Raw genomic sequence first — 21,065 nt, 5'->3', positions numbered from 1 at the left:
CCGAGCTGTCAACCGATCACCACCTAGTGGTGAGTTGGATCAGATGGCAGACGAGGATGCCGGACAGATCTGGCAGACCCAGGGGTATTGTGAGGGTTTGCTGGGAACATCTGGCAGAGGAACCTGTCAGAAAGATCTTTAATCCCACATCCTGCAGAGCCTTGACCGTATCCCGAAGAAGGCCGGAGGCATTGAGTCCAAGTTTGCCTTGTTCCATGCCTCTATTGTTGATGCGGCAAACTAGAGCTGTGGCCGTAGGTTGTCGGTGCGTGTCATGGCGGCAATCCCCGAACCTGATGGTGGACATCTCGGGTAAGGGAGGTTATCATGCTGAAGAAAGAATTCTGTCGGGCCTGCTTGGCTTGTGGGACTCTGGAGTTAGCAGATGGTTACAGGAGGACCAAGCAGATCACGGCCCTGACCGTAGATATACACAGATATAAGAAACAGATCCCAATTGAAATATACCCGTGCATGGCCCTGGTTTAAGCTGCTGTTTGTGATTTGTGTCTGTAGAGGGCGCTGTCAAGCATCGTTTGGAGCTGGTGCAGCTGCAGGCTCTGGTCACAGTGCACAGTCTACAGCAGCAAGCAGAGCTCGCTCACAGCACCATGGATGAGTGGCTGGGAGCACGCTACCTCGCTGAGATCAACAGGTAAATTCAGTGTGTGGAGGGGTGGCTATGGGCTAACAAGGATTCAGATGCACAGCTCTAGTCCTGCTGTAGGCATACGCAAATTCTGTGTGTGTGTGTGTGTGTGTGTGTGTGTGTGTGTTCTCACATGTGTGTTATCTCCAGCATAGACCAGATGGCCGAGGTTGTTGGGCACCACATCGAGCGTGGTATGCAGATCACCCATGAGCTGCTGTTAGTGGGTACCGATTTCTTTTTGGATGGGGACACGCGTGTGGTGGCTAGCCCACCCCCTCCACTTCGCCCACCCCCACTGGAACGGACCAATGACAGCACACTCACCGTCCTGCAGCTACACAGTTTATGCTCTCAACTGTGCAAGATCGCCCCCACAGGTTACAATAAATACTGCACTTTTCCTGCATGTTTTCAGATAGTGTATAAAAATGAACAATAAGGGGAAAAAAAACAAAGTTCAGGGATGTGTTAGAAACTAGGGGGTTGGCCTCAACCTGGGCTCTGGTGTTTGTCTGTGTAGGTCTGTTGTCCAGTACCCAGCTGTGTGAGATCCTACAGGGGTTGATCTATCTCAACCCGAGCTCTGATTCCTTGCCTAAAGCCTGGATGCAGCTCAGTGACTCACAGGTACACTGTTGACCTCTGATCTTTGTCCCTTCTTCCCTGCAAAGTAACAGTACAAGCGTTATGTGGGAGTGACCCTGCAGTAGCTGTAGTGCCCTGAGCAGTGGCGTCTCCTCCCCCCCTCAATGAGCAGTGGGGTCTCCTGCCCCCTTACTGTAGAGTGTCTTATGTTCTAATAGTAATTATAGTAATTATAGTAAATTATAAATGGTATTGTAAATTCTATAGTAAATTGTAAACGTTAGTCTGTTTTAGATAGTAAATTTTCTCTAATTGATGGGCTTGATGCTGCTCTGCAAGTAGAGAATAACTTGTGGTTGTGTGTGTGTGTGTATGTGTGTATACAGATCCAGGAACTTGTGGGTGGTTTTGCTCAAGATTGTGAGATAGTGGATTGGCGGCAGTTTTTACTGTGTGTCTCTCAACCGTGGCCCTGGCCCTCTCAGAACCAGCTGCTGAAGACCCTGAAACGCTTTAAAGCCATCGACACTGCGGGGAACCGAGTCCTCACATTGGAACAGTACTTACAGGTCACTCTTCTCTTTCACACACACACACACATGCAATTATAGACAAAGTATAGAGTGATGCACTTGTCTATGATGTCTATGCTTGTAGCACAGGGGTTGGCAACCTTTTTTGTAAAGCGTGTACAAGATCAAAGATGAAGCAATCAGTGTGCCTGTAGAATCAAAATCTTAAAAACACATTATAAAACATCATACACAGAGCAATACAGTTATACACAGAGAATTAATCATGAACACATCTCCCAATGGTAATATGTTATGCTTCAGATATTTCTGTTGTTTTGTGCAGGTTGAGTTGTGGTTTGCCAGTGGGAGTAATTTACCTGTTCCTGATGACCCCACGGAACCTCTGCCCTATGACAGACTGGCACACCTCAGAGAGGTTGTGTGTGTGTGTGTGTGTGTGTGGGGATTTGTCTGTTTATCTGTATGCATGTGTGGCTATATGTGTGCATACTCCCCTCACATTTCTGCATCTTTTCATGGGACAACACTGACAAAATGACACTTTGAAACAATGAAAAGTAGTCTGTGTGCAGCATATACAACAGTGGAAATTTATTCTTTCCTCAAAATAACTCAATATACAGCCATTAATGTCTAAACCACTGGCAATAAAAGTGAGTACTCCCCCTTAGTAAAAGTTCTTGAATTGTCAATACTTTGTGTGGCCACCATTATTTTACCTCTCCTGGGCACGGTCTTTACCAGAGCTTTAAAGGTTGCCACTAGAATGCTTTTCCATCATGGAGCTGGCAGATATTTGAGACTTTACGCTCCTCCACCTTCTGCTTGAGGACGCCCCTAAGATGATCTATTGGGTTTAGGTCTGGAGACATGCTTGGCTAGCATGGATCACCTTTACCCTCAGCCTCTTCAATCAAGCAGTGGTCGTATTAGAGGTGTGTTTGGAGTCATTATCATGCTGGATCACAGCCCTGCGACCCAGTTTCAGAGGGAGGGGATCATGCTCTGCTTCAGTATTTCACAGTACATATTGGAGTTCATGTGTCCCTCAATGAAATGTAACTCCAACACCTGCTGCACTCACGCAGCCCCAGAACATGTCATTCTCATTCCCACCACCGAGCTTGACTGTAGGCATGACACGCTTATCTTTGTACTCCTCACCTGATTGCCACCAAACATGCTTCAGACCAACTGAACTAAACAAATTAATCTTGGTCTCATCAGCCCATAGGACATGGTTGAGGTAATCCATGTCCTTTGTTGACATGTCTTCAGCAAACTGTTTTTGGGCTTTCTTGTGTACAGACTTCAGAAGAGGCTTCCTTCTGGGGTGACAGCCATGCAAACCAATTTGATGTAGTGTGTGGTGTATGGTTTGAGCACTGACGGCCTGACCCCTCCACATCTTTAACCTCTGCAGCAATGCTGACAGCACTCCTGGCCGATCTGTCAAAGACAGCAGTTGGATGTGACGCTGAGCACATGCACTCAGCTTCTTTGGACGACCAATGCAAGGTCTGTTCTGAGTGAACTCTGCTCTTTTATAATGCTGAATGATCTTGGCCAGTGTGAGAGCTGTACTATAAAATTGAACACACCTGCTCCCTATGCACACCTGAGACCTAGTACCACTAATGAGTCACATGACATTTTGGAGGGAAAATTACAAGCCATTTAGGGGTGTAAAAGACATTTAGGGGTGTAGTCACTTTTGTTGCTGGTCGTTTAGACATAAACAGTTATTTTTTAGACATAAACAGTTATTTTGAGGACAAATAAATTTACACTGTTGTATAAGCTGCAAACAAACTACTTTTCATTGTCTGTCATTTTGTTGGTGTTGTCTCATGAAAATATATACTTACATATCTGCAGAAATGTGAAGGGTGTACACACTTTTGTGATGCACTGTGTGTATCTGCATGTGTATCTGCATTTGTGTTGTGACAGGGGGTATTTGTAGCATTTTATTGGACTCTTTCAATTCATTTGTCACTCTTTGGCCTATGGCCTACCAACGTGGGGGGTAACCCTAACCCTAGAAACTAGAGGTGTGCCAAAAAATCGATTCACATATTAAAAATTGATTCTCATTTACTACGATTCAGAATTGATTTTTAAATGTCCCAAAATCGATTCTAAGTCATGGTGAATTCTCGCGTTACGTAATTACAAAATTACGCGAGACTTTATGCAGCAGGTTCTGGGACACACGCATTCGCAGAGAAGTTTTAAAACAAATGGAGGAAAGAGATATTCAACCTGTCTCGTCTTTGTTTAAGGCAAAAATATGGGTTCATTTTGGTTTTTACCGAATGCCGGGAACACCAAACTTGACACAATGTAGCTCGTGTGCAAGGCTTGCAAAATGAAGCTCAAGACTTTTGGTAACACAACAAAAAGCATTTTATTTTACCAAAGCACTTTATTTTTGTTAATTAAATGTGAAAGACTTTCCTTTCTGTATTTGTCATTCTGTCTTGCAAAGCAGACTGTAGTGTATTGTGTGTATAACCCAGGGAAAGGTTTGTTGCTGCTGTGTGTGTGTATTTGCATGTATGTGTCTGTGTATCTGTATGTGCGTATATGTATGTGTATATTTGCATGTGTGTGTCTGTGTATCAGCATATGAGTGTATATGTGTGTGTGCATCTGCATGTTTATCTTATCTGCATGTTTGTTTATGTTTATCTGATTATGTGTGTATATCTACTACTCATACTTTTATAACATCAAAGTAATTGAATATGAATAGAGGAAAACAGAACAGTGGAAAACAGACATACAAACTGTGTGTTTGTGTGTGTGTGTGTGTGTGTGTGTGTGTGTGTGTGTGTGCGTGTAGTTTTTCTTCATGCTGTTTGCAGACCCTGTCTCATCCCCAGCAGTGTGTGACTACATGAACATGCTGTTGTATTTCTGCTGTCACACTGATGCAGCTCAGGGCTTCACCAGAGCCCTCAGCCTAGTGACACAACAATCACTCACCTACACACACTCCAGGGACCTGCTGCAGGTAAACACACACACACACACACACACACACACACACACACACACACACACACACACACACACACGCACACACACACACACCTTTGAAAGAGATTACAGTTTATATGTGTACATATTTTAGACATGTTTAGATGTTATGAGTGTATACATGTTTGTTTGTGTGTGTGTGTGTGTGTTTGTGTGTGTGTGTGTGTGTGTGTGTGTGTATGTGTGTGCGTGTGCGTGCATGTGTGCGCATGCACTGCTGTAGTCAGTGGCATACATGGACTCTGCTGAGGAATGTGATGAGGAGGAAGAGGGAGGCTGTGTGGATGATGAAGGCTGTGTTTCAGTAGATGCACTGCTGAGAGTCCTACAGCATGGTGTCACACGGGTGACCTCACACCACCGCCTCCACCCAAACATCAGGAGCGCGGAGGAGCTCCAACAGGTACACAAACACACACACACACACACACACACACACACACACACACACACACACACACACACACACACACACACACACACATTGAAACACATACATACTGTACATACATACATACACAGATGTGGTATGTGTTTAGGATCTGGTGAAGGTGTTTAAGGAGCTGGGATTTAAGGAGGAAGAGAAGGTTCCATTCTCCATGCTTTCCCAACATCCTTTTCTGCAGGATCTCATGGAGAGCTCTTCCCAATACCTGCTCCCAGTGAGTGTCAACACCCTCGACACACACTCTAAACATAGTATTATACACACACATAAACCTCCACACTACACAGACACAGACTACAACAGTGGTTCCCAAAGTGGGGGGCGCGCCCCCTAGGTGGGGCGCGGAGCTATTGCAGGGGGGGCGCGGAGCTTGAAAGTAAAACGTGCACATGTGTCAATAGGGATGCACCGATTCCGATATTAATATCTGAAAAAATTCTAGATCGGGTATCGGGGACAATGTGACCGATCCATAAAAACATATCTATTCAGGCAAATTCTATGCTTGTATTGCTTGCCTTTCGGAGTTAGTTCAACCTTAATACTCGCGCTGGTGGTATTCCACTTATTTGCTGGTTGACCAAAATAAACCTGGGCTACAGCAATACTTCACTGTTCATACATGAACTGGTGAGTTGTCCAAAGCTCATTTAATGCGTTACTTACATAAATAAAATAAAGAGCAGTGGTCTGACTCGGTCTACGGCAGAAAGCTAAAAAAAACAATATTCCATACGCGCGCTCCACTCGCTCCCTTAAAGACACAGTAGCCTACACATATTTCTGGCCGTTACATGCTTTGTGCTCTGCGTGATGTCTGCGCTTGCAAACTAGCCGCATATGTATTGCTGTTTCTCTTATTTCATCTCCTTATTTATTTTAAATTATATTTAGAATTCTTGAACCATTTAAAAGGTTTCTTACAGTTTATTTTTTTCATGTTTAACCAAAGTTGTGAACCTATTGTTTTTGTAAGTTTTCAACACATCCCTAGTCAGTATGGGGGGGGGGGGGGGGGGGCGCAAAAATTATCTCATCTACTAAAGGGGGGCATGGCAGAAAAAGTTTGGGAACCACTGGACTACAACATTATACAAACATACACACACACACTAAACATAGTATTACACTGACATACAGTTGTGATCAAATTTATTCAACCCCCAATGCTGCGAAGGGTTTTATGGAATTCAGTGCACATTTGTAATTGTGTTCATAATGAAATCTTACAAGGACTTGTTAAAGAACTAAATGCAACTAAGATAGCATCAATTTTTTTTGTCATAAAGTATTAAATGGCCTTTTTGTGATTTCTTCATTGACACAATTATTCAACCCCTTTACGACTACCACTCCTAAGAACAGAGGTTCATTCCAGTGTTTTCCATCAGGTATTGAAAACATCTGTGGATGTCAACGAGCAGCAATCAAGCATGATAAGCACCAATTAGGCAGATTTAAAAGGACTGTGATACTCAGCTCCTTCTAGACATCTACTGGTGTGTTTCCAAGCATGGTGAAGGCAAGAGAATGGTCCCAGAAGACAAGAGAAGAGGTTATTGCTCTTCACAAGAATGGCAATGGATATAAAAAGATTGCGAAGTTGTTAAATATTCCAAGAGACACTATCGGAAGTATCATTCGCAAGTTCAAGTTAAAGGGCACAGTGGAAACGTTACCTGGTCGTGGCAGAAAGAAGATCCTGACCGCGACTGCTGTGCGCTACCTGAAGCGTAATGTGGAGAAAAATCCCCGCGTGACTGCTAAGGAACTGAAAAAAGACCTGTCAGATGTGGGCACTGAAGTTTCAGCTCAGACAATAAGGCGCGCACTGCATAACGAAGACCTCCATGCCAGAACGCCCAGACGCACCCCCTTGCTGACTCCAAAGAACAAGAAAAGTCGACTGCAGTATGCCAAAAGTCATGTGGACAAGCCACAAAGGTTTTGGGACAGTGTACTGTGGTCAGATGAAACTAAATTAGAACTGTTTGGGACAATGGACCAGCGCTATGTTTGGAGAAGGAAGAACCAGGCTTATGAACAAAAGAACACCTTGCCTACTGTGAAGCATGGCAGGGGGTCAATTATGCTTTGGGGCTGTTTTGCTTCTAGTGGTACAGGAAAGCTTCAACGTGTGCAGGGTACCATGAATTCCCTTCAGTACCAGGAGATCTTGGAGGAAAATGTGATGGAGTCAGTCACAAACCTGCGGCTTGGGAGACGTTGGACCTTCCAACAGGACAATGATCCGAAGCACACATCCAAGTCCACTAGAGCATGGTTGAACATGAAAGGCTGGAACATTCTAGAGTGGCCATCGCAATCACCAGACTTAAATCCAATTGAGAACCTCTGGTGGGACCTAAAGAAGGCAGTTGCAGTGCGCAAGCCTAAGAATGTGACTGAACTGGAGGCTTTTGCCCATGAAGAATGGGCTAAGATACCCATAGGTCGCTGCAAGACACTTGTGTCAAGCTATGCTTCACGCTTGAAAGCTGTCATAACTGGAAAAGGATGTTGTACTAAGTACTAAAAAATAATGTCACTAGGGGGTTGAATAAAACTGATAATGATGTGAGCACAGTAAAGACATTTGTGGTTATTCCATCATAAATATTATGTTATGTTTGTCTAATTTATAAGTGCCTCTTTGATATAATTGTAAATAAGATGACTGAAATGATCAAAATCAATGTCAAACTGGCCAAAACACTTTATTTCAGTGGGGGTTTAATAAATTTGATCACAACTGTACAAACCTACACACACACACACACACACACACACTAAACATAGTATTACAGACAAGCAAACCTACACATATACTACCAATCAAAGGTTTGGATACACCTAAATGCATGTTCTTAATAGTAAAAAAGGCATTTTTTTTATGCCACTACCTGAAAAATAAGGTAGTGGGTGGAACCTAAACCAAGAAGAATCAGAAGGTGGGTGTGGTCTAAACCAAAGGACCATATGGTGGGTGTGGTGTAAACCAAAATATATCAGATGGTGTAAAGGGTTTAAACCACAGAAAATTAATGGGATCAGAGAATCAGATGGTGTGGGGTCTGATGGGATCTTCTTCTGTTATTTCCTCTGCAGGATATCCATACAGTTCTAATGGCTCAGCAGAATGAAGGAGAGACAACAAGATTTACAGCAGCATAGAACACGCACACACACAAACAACACACACACACACAAACACATGCACACACACACACAAACACATGCACACAAAAAACACACACAAAACACACACAAACACATGCACACAAAAAGAACACAAACGCACACAAAAACAACACAAACACACACACAAACACACACAAAAAACACACACACACATGCACACAAAAACGCACACACAAAAACACAACAAACACAACATATGTATATTATATATATATTATTAGATGTCAGATATGTTTTGAGTGTTTTGAGCTATTAGATGTAAGCACCTCGTTGATTTTCCTTTAACAAAACTTTGCCAGTATATTAACTAAGGTATAATTACTAAGAACAAAACTAATTAATTCTGCATTATTATCTGATATAATCATATAGACACATATAAACACATGAACACAACAACAAAACACACACACACACAAACACAACACACACAAACACACGTACACAACAGCACAACACACAATCTCACGCATGCAACAATATATGCACACAAAACACATACACAAACACAAAACTCACATAAACACAAATGCACACAAAAACAACACAAATACACACAAACATGCAGACAAAAACACACACACAAAAACACAACACACGTACAAACACACAAACACATGCACACAAAAACCCATGCCCACAAATACAACACACAAACAAAAACACACACACAAACACAAAAACTCACGCGCATAAACAAAACACACACAAACACATGCACAAAAACACAAACACACAATACACACACAAATATATATCATATATATTTTTATATTATTGTATTATTATTATATTATATATTATTATTAGATGTCAGATATTATGTGTTTTGAGCTATTAGATGTAAGAACCTCATTGATTTTCCTTTAACAAAACTTTACCAGTACAAAACTATACACCAAGAACAAAACTATTGTTCTGCATTATTTCTCTGTATCTCTGATATAATAATCTAATAGACTGATTCTATGATAAAATCCTCTGATAGTTAGACTGTATCTCTGATATAATCCTCTGATAGTTACAGACTAACCCAGATAGTAATGCTATAATTGTTGTGTTTTGAAAATGAAAAAATAAAAGACACTACACTAGGCAAAGCTGTGAGGACTCTTTCTTTGACTCAGTTATAGTTCAGAGAGAAGTCTATTTGATTTAGTTTCAGAAACTCAGGATTGAGTATGAGAGAATGTAAACATACAGGGTTGAGTAGGTGTAATCCGATTCACATACAAAGTTGGCTTTGTAATATGTAATATATGTATACCAATATGTCATTGTAAATAATGAATGCTCAGAATGCACACAAGTAAAATATGGTGTCCCATAAGGATCTGTATTGGGCCCTATATAATTCATATTATATATGCTACCACTAGACACATTAATTCACTGGCATGTTATTACCTTCCATTGCTATGCAGATAATAATCTTGTATATATCTTCTAATCCAGCTGTTGTCAGTCCCAAAATTGAGAACTGTGATCAGGAAATTAAAAACTGGATGCTGTCTAAATTTCTTCTTCTAAATTCCGATAAGGCTGAGTTGTTGCTTCTTGGATCCAAAGCTGCAAGAACAATTAGTCAAATCTTTCTCTTACCCTAAAAAGTTTTTCAAGAACACCAGTAAAGAAACTCCAACACGTACAGAATGCTGCAGCCAGAATCCTAACTAGGGCTAGAAAAACCCAGTTATTGTAACGTGGCTCGCGCCACGGAGCGAGGAGACGGACACAATTGCAGAGATGAGCGAGATTTAATACAGGAAATTCCAAAAGCAGAGTCGTAATACCGGGCGCAGGTCATATCGGGAAGGCAGTCCATACAAGAAATGACAACAGACATACTCGGACAGATAAACCAAACACGACGGGGAAACACGGAACAGGCAGGAATACTTTGTAGCGGAAACAATACTCACTACAAACAGGTAGACAAAGCACAAGGCACGACGTAGACAAGATCACGGATACTGGACTGGGGAAATACTGGGACTTTATACATAGAAACTAACTAGGGACAGGTGATGGCAATGACACTGGGGCGTGGCAACAAACAAGGAATAAACGCGACAAACGAGCAGGGCGGGACAAACAGGCAGGGAACACGGACATGAGGGAACCCAGAGTGACAGCTACGAGAGGGGGCGTTGCCCTACGTGACAGAACCCCCCCTCAAAGCGTGCCACTCCGGGGCACGCAAGGGCAGACAGGACAGGGACAGCGGACAGAGGACAGACCGGAGGGACAGGACCAGACAAAATAGGACGAGGGACCCGGGACACGGCAGGGACTGGAGACAGGGAGACAGGCCAAGAGCTGGGCCGGGACACGGCATGACACGGGACACAGGGAGACCGGATAGGGCCAGGGCGAGGCACAGGAGCAGGGCTGGACAGGACAGGACCGGGGACAGACACTGGAGCGGGGCCAGGGGACAAGGCAGAGGTAAACACTGAGGCGAAGACGTTATGGACAACCGAGACAGGGACAGGAACAAGGTGAGTGATGACTTGGGGAACAGACATGGGGACAGGGATGGAGACGACACCACCGGGAACAGACACAGGAACAGGAACATGGACACGAACAGACACAACCACGGGGACAGGAACTAAAACAAAGCCAGGGACGGAACACGGGAGCAAGGGGGACACAGGCATAGAGGCAGGAACACGGGGCGGAGCAGACAACACACTGAGTCCAAGCCCACACGTGGGCAGCACAGTCTCTGGGGCCACAGGCGCGGCCGGGCGGCGGCCAGCGGGCACAGGAGCCGGCAGACAGGCAGCGGGCACAGGAGCCGGCAGACAGGCAGCGGGCACAGGAGCCGGCAGACAGGCAGCGGGAACAGGCAGGGTCCGCTGGCGGGCAGCGGGAACAGGCAGGGTCCGCTGGCGGGCAGCGGGAACAGGCAGGGTCCGCTGGCGGGCAGCGGGAACAGGCAGGGTCCGCTGGCGGGCAGCGGGAACAGGCAGGGTCCGCTGGCGGGCAGCGGGAACAGGAGCCGGCGTGGACGACCTCTCCTGGGTCGCGGGGACAGGAACCGGCGTGGACGACCTCTCCTGGGTCGCGGGGACATGAACCGGCGTGGACGACCTCTCCTGGGTCGCAGGGACAGGAACCGGCGTGGACGACCTCTCCTGGGTCGCAGGGACAGGAACCGGCGTGGACTGCCGACGGGCAGCGGGGACAGGAACCGGCGTGGACGACCCCTCCAGGGTCGCGGGGACAGGAACCGGCATGGACTGCTGACGGGCAGCGGGGACAGGAACCTGAGGTGAGGAGATGCGCTCGGGGGACGGAGCCGCCAAGCTGACGTCCTCGGGGGGCGGAGCCGCCATACTGAAGTCCTCGGGGGGCGTGTCCGCCAAGCCGACGTCCTCGGGGGGCGGAGCCACCATACTGACATCATCGGGGGGCGTGTCCGCCAAGCCGACGTCATCGGGGGGCGGGACCGCCATACTGACGTCATCGGGGGGCGGGACCGCCATACTGACGTCATCGGGGGGCGGGACCGCCAAGCCGACGTGGCTTGTACTCCCCCCCAAAAAATACTTGGGGGTGTCGTGTGGAGTAGCCGGCGGGATCAGCGGCGGTAGGTCCTCTTCCTCAGGGTCCTGGGTGAGCCTGGAAGAATACACAGACACACACGCCCCTCGGTGGCTCTCTCTGCGATGGCTCCGCCTCCTCTGAGCCGTCGGGAGCTCACAGCAGCCATTGAGAGCCGACCGAGGGTTAAGCCAAAGCTCGTCTGTGCATTCCCTCCGTCTGCCCGCTGCTTGCACCACAGGTTGCTCACCCCTGTGGCGTTCGTCAAGCAGGGCAGACTCACAGCGCTCAAAAGGAGTCTCGTCGCGAAAGCCAGTAGTGAAAGACTGCGCTTTCTTCGATCTGCGACGAGACTTCCTTGTTCCCACAGCGCCAGGGGTATTCCTGTCTCCGGCTCGTTCGCGCTGTAACACATGAGAGTTAAACGGCACGGAAGCAGCCAACAACTCGTTACAGCGACTAAACTCACCGGAGTCTCGCTCTCTCGCTGTGTCCTGGTTAGATCCGTGATTATGGAACGTGGCTCGCGCCACGGAGCGAGGAGACGGACACAATTGCAGAGATGAGCGAGATTTAATACAGGAAATTCCAAAAGCAGAGTCGTAATACCGGGCGCAGGTCATATCGGGAAGGCAGTCCATACAAGAAATGACAACAGACATACTCGGACAGATAAACCAAACACGACGGGGAAACACGGAACAGGCAGGAAATACTTTGTAGCGGAAACAATACTCACTACAAACAGGTAGACAAAGCACAAGGCACAAAGTAGACAAAATCACGGATACTGGACTGGGGAAATACTGGGACTTTATACATAGAAACTAACTAGGGACAGGTGATGGCAATGACACTGGGGCGTGGCAACAAACAAGGAATAAACGCGACAAACGAGCAGGACGGGACAAACAGGCAGGGAACACGGACATGAGGGAACCCAGAGTGACAGCTACGAGAGGGGGCGTTGCCCTACGTGACAGTTATATTGATTTTAAAATTCTTCTGTCGACCTATAAGGCGTTAAATGGTCTTTCCCCACAATATCTGAGTGAACTCATTGCATATTATAACTCATCTTCATTGAGTTCTAGTAATCCGAGATGGTTATGCTGTCATCAAGCCTTGTCACTCTAGTTTGTGATAATGATTTGGGTACAGTAGCAGTACTAAACTATCTGGACTGGGAGGGCCAGACTGTATGTCTCTCACAAGGGCCAAGGATGTTGTGACAGGTGCACTGACCACCCCACCTCCCCCCCAAGAACAGTCAGTTTGAATAGTGAGCCCTCATGACTCTATTTATATATTAGGGGTGGCACAAAAAATTAATCGAATTAATTATAAGCTTTGTAATTAATTAATCGAAATGAATCGCATTTTAATCGCATTTCAATATTTTACATGAGAAATATTAATTTAAGTTTGAATGATGAATGAATCAATGAACATAATCATAAACCTCAACCTTGGTTATTTTTCCACCAGTCTACTACACAGACCAATAGATGAGTGCAGAAAACAGAGCAAACAGTTTTCAGAACACTGGAAATTCTGACTAAAAATGAGTTTTGCTCAGGATATTGGAAGAATAAGAAGAACTGAAGTAAATCTTTTTAATACCATTTTAGATGGTAGACTTTTTCTTTAATTCCCCAGGCCTCTGCCACAGCCATAAAGTCATCTGCACAGGCATCTCCATAGTGCCTAGAAGTGGTCTTCTGCATGCTCAAAGCAAAAGACTGGATCTTCCATTCATCATCTATAATATGAGCTGTCACACCAAGATAATTCTTGTTGCTAACAGAGGTCCAGTGATCCCCAGTCAGAGCAAGTATGTCTCGCTGCAGTCTGCAGGAAGGTGGAGTTGGATATCCAACCCTGCCCACATCCAACTCCACCCTCTAATGCGCTCTCGTGCGCCAACCCACTACTTCTTCGTTCGAGAAGAACTGTGTGGCACTTGAAAATACGCACAAACCTCACAAGTGTTCAAGAGGCACGTCATTGCGCTTAATTTACACATACCTTGTTTACTTTGTGTATCGTTCCACATATGTTATTCATTATTCGTCCGTACTAGGGCTGGGTATTGATTCAAATTCCAAGAATCGATCCGATTCTGATTCTGAAGATTAAGAATAGATTTTTTTCGATTTAATCTGATTTAATCGATTCGATCCGATTCGATCCAATTCGGAGTTTAGTGTTATTAAAAATGTATTTGAGCTGTTTCCTGACTGTGTACAGAAGCAACATGTTAAAACTAGTATTATATCGATATTAATCAGCAAATAGTTACTGGTAGTTGGTAGTTACTGATGGCTGGAAGACTGGTGAAAAGGGTCATCATAAATCTACCTTCAAGAAAGGTAATCCAGGACAAACAGAGGACATCTTTGAGGTGTCTATATCTGCAACAGTGGGCTCCTACTGGGACACTAACCAGTGCATTATTATGATTGAAATAATTAAGAATTCACCCATAAGCTGTTGCTACCAAATGCATTTTTATTTTAAAAGTGCTCACACTGAAAGTATAAAATGTAAACGTGTATTTTTCTTTAAAGTGAGAATATAAGAACAGAACTCTCACGTTACGGTCCCCGACCCCTCCGTTTTGGGCGCGTTAACATCGTCTGCGTCTAATCGTCTACGTCGGTGTATCTCCGTCGGTGCGGGTGCGTCTTGTGATAGTCCTCACCTGTGGCTCGTCTCGTAATCTCGTGGGGTTGATGTGGTTTGTCTATTTAATTTGCGCTCGCGCAGCGTCCTGTGCTCGTCATTGTTTGAGTCACACATGTTCTATGTAAACATGTTTTATGTGCGCTGTCTGCGCTTCCGTAAATGTAATAAACGTAAGGATTTGGAAAGTGGAAAGGATTCTGCCTTGTCCATCGCCTTGCGCCCAACGTTACAAGAACATTTTAAACTTTTTTAAACTGTAAAAACACTGGGTAAACTGTCAGTGACATGGACTAACTGTAAATAGTCACTGACACTGGATAAACTGTCCTTCTGTTTTTAGATTTCCGATTTGACTATCGTCGTTACCGGCACTGTCCGACGCCAAGTCATTTTACAGTTAGTGAGACCGAGCACGCCTGCGTGAATTCAGTGACGAGGCAGGGGTAAAAGTTCACTAAAAAATCGATCTTTGGACGTACGAATCGATAATCAGATCATCATATGCGAATCGATTCTGAATCGGAAAATCGATTTTTTTAACACAGGCCTAGTCCGTACCTTGTGTTTTTATTTATTGGGTGGCGAACGTAAAATGTTGACGGGGGGGGAGAATTGTGGCGAACGTAAGTTGTTACTGGGCGGGGTGTAAAATGGACACAAATTAAGTATTACATCGCGATCGATCGATCGCCAGTGGTTGGCGCCAGAGCGAACTAGTAACTCATTGAATCATAGATGTAGATCAGAGGTAAATAAACTAGATTTTTTTTTCTGTGTGAGAAATCGGATGTGTGTCGTGAGAGCGTGTGAAGACAGTCAAATGCGTGTGTCTCACACTCAATGCATGAGAGTTTGCAACCCTGCTACTATAAGTAAAACACAATTAAAATGGTAATGTTTACTGTTTACTGGTAATGTTGGTGATGGAGAAGGGGTGTAATCAGTGGCAGCCTTAGCAATTTGGGGGCTCAAGGCGAATTTAGCTAGGGGGGCCCATCAACATTAATATGCGAGAAATACACTACCGTTCAAAAGTTTGGGGTCACCTAGAAAATTTTGTGTTTTCCCTAAGTTGCAAAATGAATAGAAATATAGTCCAGACATTGACAAGGTAGAAATAATGTTTTTTTTTTATTTGAAATAATTTTCTACTTTAAGCTTTGCTTTCGTCAAAGAATGCTCCCTTAGCAGTAATTACAGCATTGCAGACCTTTGGCATTCTAGCTGTTAATTTGCTGAGGTAATCTGGAGAAATTTCACCCATGCTTCCAGAAGCCGCTCCCACAAGTTTGATTGGGTTAACGGGCACTTTTTTCGTACCATACGGTCAAGCTGCTCCCACAACAGCTCAATGGGGTTGAGATCTGGTGACTGCGCTGGCCACTCCATTACCGATAAAACACCAGCTGCCTGCTTCTTCTCTAAATAGTTTGTGCATAATTTGGAGGTGTGCTTTGGGTCATTGTCCTGTTGCAGGATGAAATTGGCTACAATCAAGCGCTGTCCACAGGGTATGGCATGGTGTTGCAAAATGGAGTAATAGCCTTCCTTATTCAAAATCCCTTTTACCTTGTTCAAATCTCCCACTTTACCAGCACCAAAGCAACCCCAGACCATCACATTACCTCCACCATGTTTGACAGATGGTGTCAGGTACTCTTCCAGCATCTTTTCAGTTGTTCTGCGTCTCACAAATGTTTGTCTGTGTGATCCAAACACCTCAAACTTTGATTCATCTGTCCATAACACTTTTTTCCAATCTTCCTCCATCCAATGTCTGTGTTCTTTTGCCCATATTAATCTTTTTCTTTTATTAGCCAGATATGGCTTTTTCTTTGCCACTCTGCCCTGAAGGCCACCATCCCGGAGTCGCCTCTTCACTGTAGACGTTGACACTGGCGTTTTGCGGGTACTATTTAATGAAGCTGCCAGTTGAGGACCTGTGAGGCCTCGATTTCTCAAACTGGAGACTCTAATGTACTTGTCTTCTTGCTCAGTTGTGCAGCGGGGCCTTCCACTTCTCCTTCTATTCTGGTTAGAGCCTGTCTGTGCTCTCCTCTGAAGGGAGTAGTACACACCATTGTAGGAAATCTTCAGTTTCTTGGCAATGTCTCGCATGGAATAGACTTCATTTCTCAGAACAAGAATAGACTGTCGAGTTTCAATTGAAAGTTGTTTTTTTCTGGCCATTTTGTGAGTTTAATCAAACCAACAATTGTAATGCTCCAGATTCTCAACTAGCTCAAAGGAAGGTCAGTTTTATAGCTTCTCTAATCAGCAAAACTGTTTTCAGCTGTGCTAACCTACTTGCACAAGGGTTTTCAAGGGTTTTCTAAATATCCAATAGCCTCCTTACAGAGTTAGAAAACACAATGTACCATTACAACACTGGAGTGATGGTTGTGGAAATGGGTCTCCATACATCTATGTAGATATTGCATTAAAAACCAGATGTTTACAGCTAGTATAGTCATTTACCACATTAAATGCATCAACGTAAAGGCGAACGTAAATTGTTACCGGGGCGGTGTATATATACAACCGTCAGTGCAGATGGACGATAGCCTGTCATTCATCCACTACTTTTTAATGGAATGCGATCTACCCTCATTCCTTCGCGATCGACCGACACTTCCTTCGACGTAATGGGCACCCCTGTTGTAAAGGAACTTTACTTTACTGCTGCTACATACATTAATATTTATTTTATTGATGTAACTTTGGGTAAGAGAGTAATGTAATTTCAATCTGTCCTGTACATATTCAGAACTGACAATTTAACTATTCAAGAAAAATCTACAAAGATTGCACTAAGACTTTAATTATTCATGTGGGATTATAAAGAAAAACATACATTTTGGTCAATAACATGTGAGTGTTTTTCTTGGTATCTGTTAAACTAATTAAAATAACCTGAATGTCCTTCACCAGTAGGAGCACCTTACACAGTCCACATTTTGTATAGCTGAGGGTAATCTGCTGCCAGCCACCTGCTCAGACAATGCAGCACCACAGGGGACTTAAAAGCCGTTAACATTCTAATACAATTACGCTTGAATGTTAACGTAATTGCGTCAGTTAAAAGCACCAATTTAATTCCGTTTGATAGGCGAGAATTAGAGAATTAATGGACGAGCAAAGAGCTGAGGCAGAAATGGCCATCTATCTGCAGGAAAGTTCTATAGATGGGGAAGAGGATCCACTGATATGGTGGAAAAATAACCAAATCAGGTTTCCGCTAATGGCAACAACCGCACGTAAGTATCTCTGTATATGCGCTACCAGCACGCCCTCAGAAAGGGTTTTCAGCATCGCGGGTAGTGTGGTGACCCCAGTCCGCAGATTAAAACCAGATAGAGTAAACATGTTGGTTTTTTTGGCCAGAAACATTGACATGTAAACGTGTTGTTGTTCAACTTATAATAAACATGTTTACAAACACCTTCATGTCAATTTTATATTGTAGCCTTAATTTGCACTGCAAAATTAATGCTTTCGCTGAAGTTGAACGTCATTCTTCGGTTGACAATGAGCAAGTTTCCCGACGCACAACGAGCAGGCTTGTGCTATTTGCGTGAATAACATGAAATGTTTAAAATTTATTAATACAGGCATGTAGAAAAAAACGAGCTATAACCTAGATACAGGCCCGTAGCCAGCATCGCGATGGTTACCATAAATGGGTCATAAATGACACTGGACAATGATATCATCCATCGGCACAACCCTAGTACAGTAGTTTTTTAGTAGTTATTTATTTACAAGTTTTTATAACACATCCATGCACTCACACCTCATAGTGGAGTTTGGAGTGTGACTGTTTGAGGTTGTGGGCAGGTGTCTTTTATACTGTTAACGACTTCAAACAGGTGCCATTAATACAGGTAATGAGTGGGGGAAAGAGGAGCCTCTTAAAAAAGAAGTTACAGGTCTGTGACAGCCAGAAATCTTGCTTGTTTGTAGGTGACCAAATACTTATTTTCCACCATTATTTGCAAATAAATTCTTTAAAAGTCAGACAAAATGATTTTCTCAATTTTTTTTTCACATTTTGTCTCTCATAGTTGAGGTCTACCTATGATGTAAATTACAGGCCTCTCTCATCTTTTTAAGTGGGAGAACTTGCACAATTGGTGACACTGGCGATCGATTGCAATATACAACGTATACAACCCCCCCCCCCCTCCCCCCCCGTCAACAACTCTCACACTCTGGCATGAATCCAAAACTTGAGAGCCCTGTTGTTAAGCACTTGTGATGAGTTAAAATGCTGCATAACAATGCTTTATAAATAAAACTTTTATTATAACCAATTATTAAATTATCACAAAATAGCACCAAAATGGAACGCAATACAGCTTGGCCAATTGCCTGCCGTTTCCACAAAAAAGGTGGAGATAACTTTTTTTTCAGTGTTTTCCCACCACATTATTTACTGAAAGCTGCGTGTGATTGGTCAGATGTGTGGAGCACACGCTTGACATGCGGGCAGTGGAGACATTCTTTGCAGTGTTGTCCAAAACGATATGTGGTACTATAAAGAAACACCCCTCAAAAACAGGGGAAGGAACATTTACCTGACAAAAATTAATGTTGCATTGTGTTCCAGGTTTGAAAAGTGCAAAAGGCTAAAGTACTTGAAAATGTAACTGTATTTTGTTTCACAACAAATAGCTGTCTGACTGAATCGATGTGATAAAAAAGCGAATTATTTCGAATAATTCCGAGTATATGTATAAATATTTAAGTTTAAGGTGCTGGGAAATATTGAAAATGGCCTTTTTCAATATTGAAAAGTGATGTACAAGTGCTTGAATTCCACCTTGTAAAGGTGTATGAACCCGGCATACATAACTTACATAACATAACTTTGTTCATTGCGCTGAAGAGGTGCACAACCTCGCTTTGGACGGGGTCCTCATGCAGGGGCAGGGCCACCGCGATTGCGTCATTTTCGGCGCACGGACACTCGCAGAGCACTTGCAGAGCACAAGCGCAATACTGAAGGAAAAAGCGGCTCACAAATAGGATCCTAAAACGGCTCCCATTGTGGAGCCGGTTCCAATCGTTCACTTCAAAGAGCCGGCTCTTGGAGCCGGATCGTTCACGAACGACACATCACTAATTTGTGGTGCTCTTCACAATAACCTGTTTTACTTCCCTTTCCTCATCATACAGCTGCTGGATTTTCTTCGACATTGTCTTTCTGAACGGCAGTTCGTAACTTGCATCAGCTGACGCAGCAGCACTTCTTGTAAAGCCTGGATTATACTTTCACGAGTGACCGTAGCGCACAACTCCGCACACCTCGCGCGAACGGCGGAGGTGTTTAAACTTGCCGCGTCTTACTTAAGCCTTCGACCACAGAGAGCGGTCTACAGTTTACAACAATCCATCTCGCCACTGAATTGGTCAATTTTGTTTCTTAATTTGAACCCCGACATGTGGTCGAGTGTTGACTGGCGACACTGCTTGTACTAGGAATACATTTAGCAGCTAAGTTATCATTACTGACCTGCGCGTTAGCACCAACATGTTTTGCGTTGAGGTGGTAACGAAGGGTGGAAGTGCTCCTGTGATAAGCAAACTCCTTCCTACATAAAGTGCAAATAACACTATTTTTGTTTGTACTTCCATCTGGAGGTTTCTTATATTTAAATTTCCCATCCACCAGCGTAGCCTCTTTAGTCATCTCCATCATGCTCATCTTATTGTGCGTCCATATAATCTGTCTGCCTGGAACTCGTGCATGTTACGTCCAGCTCCGCCCTCCTCCCTGGTCCCACCTAGTTTCCCCGGTTCTGTGCTTTCCCTTGTGTCTGTTCCGCCGCCATCTTTAGTGCCCACACCTGAATCTCGTTTCACTCCCCTGTTTAGAGTATATCTTCCCTTCTGTTTCAGTCCTCCGTGTCGGTCATTGTTTGTAGTGCTTCCCTCTGTCTTCCTTGCCCTCGCTCGGTTTTTTGCCTGCCGTACGCGTTCGCTGTGATCCCTGTCTCCCTTGTGCTTTTTGTCTCGTCTGTCTAAGCCTGCGTGTATGTCTCCGTGTTTGCTTAGCCATCCCATCCCGTCTCAAGGTGTCTGTTATGTTCCTGGTAAATCTGTGTTAATTTTCTAAGTAATGGTCTTTGTTTGGTCGACGTGTCTGGCTATTGGGTTTCATGTTTCTACCTGTTGGTCTGAGTTTTGTGCCGTAGTTCTGTCCTGTTCAAATCATGTTTGCGCGTATGTTTCTACATTTATAGAGGTCCGTCGAGATGTGTTTGTTACTTTGTCTGTTTGGTTATTCCTGGGTCTGTCGCTTGTTCTCCGTAGTTAACTTACTTCCTTGTCGTGTTGATTTCCCTTTTTGTATCTG

General features: G+C 44.2%; 1 protein-coding gene across 10 annotated transcripts in view; it reads left to right on the top strand.

Moving 5' to 3' along the window:
- Positions 1 to 9,539, top strand: part of spef2 (sperm flagellar 2) — a 49,493-nt gene extending 39,954 nt beyond the window's left edge. For 7 of the 10 annotated variants that reach the window (XM_076998689.1, XM_076998686.1, XM_076998684.1 and 4 more), the window contains 9 exons: positions 517 to 655; positions 800 to 1,029; positions 1,173 to 1,279; positions 1,624 to 1,806; positions 2,096 to 2,188; positions 4,622 to 4,792; positions 5,042 to 5,221; positions 5,358 to 5,480; positions 8,375 to 9,538. In XM_076998689.1, coding sequence (XP_076854804.1) covers positions 517 to 655; positions 800 to 1,029; positions 1,173 to 1,279; positions 1,624 to 1,806; positions 2,096 to 2,188; positions 4,622 to 4,792; positions 5,042 to 5,221; positions 5,358 to 5,480; positions 8,375 to 8,440 — 1,292 coding nt within the window. In that variant the 3' untranslated portion in view covers positions 8,441 to 9,538. Of the gene's footprint in view, positions 1 to 516; positions 656 to 799; positions 1,030 to 1,172; positions 1,280 to 1,623; positions 1,807 to 2,095; positions 2,189 to 4,621; positions 4,793 to 5,041; positions 5,222 to 5,357; positions 5,481 to 6,657; positions 6,832 to 8,374 lie in introns of those variants that run through there. The other 3 variants (XM_076998685.1, XM_076998687.1, XM_076998691.1) reach the window with 3 other exon arrangements.
- The last annotated feature ends 11,526 nt before the right edge of the window (positions 9,540 to 21,065 follow it).

Source organism: Brachyhypopomus gauderio, chromosome 3 (genome assembly GCF_052324685.1).
Source record: "Brachyhypopomus gauderio isolate BG-103 chromosome 3, BGAUD_0.2, whole genome shotgun sequence".
In the NCBI taxonomy this organism is placed as follows: Eukaryota; Metazoa; Chordata; class Actinopteri; order Gymnotiformes; family Hypopomidae; genus Brachyhypopomus; species Brachyhypopomus gauderio.
The sequence above is the reverse complement of the archived record's forward strand: the minus strand, read 5'-3'. Positions and strand labels throughout refer to the sequence as shown.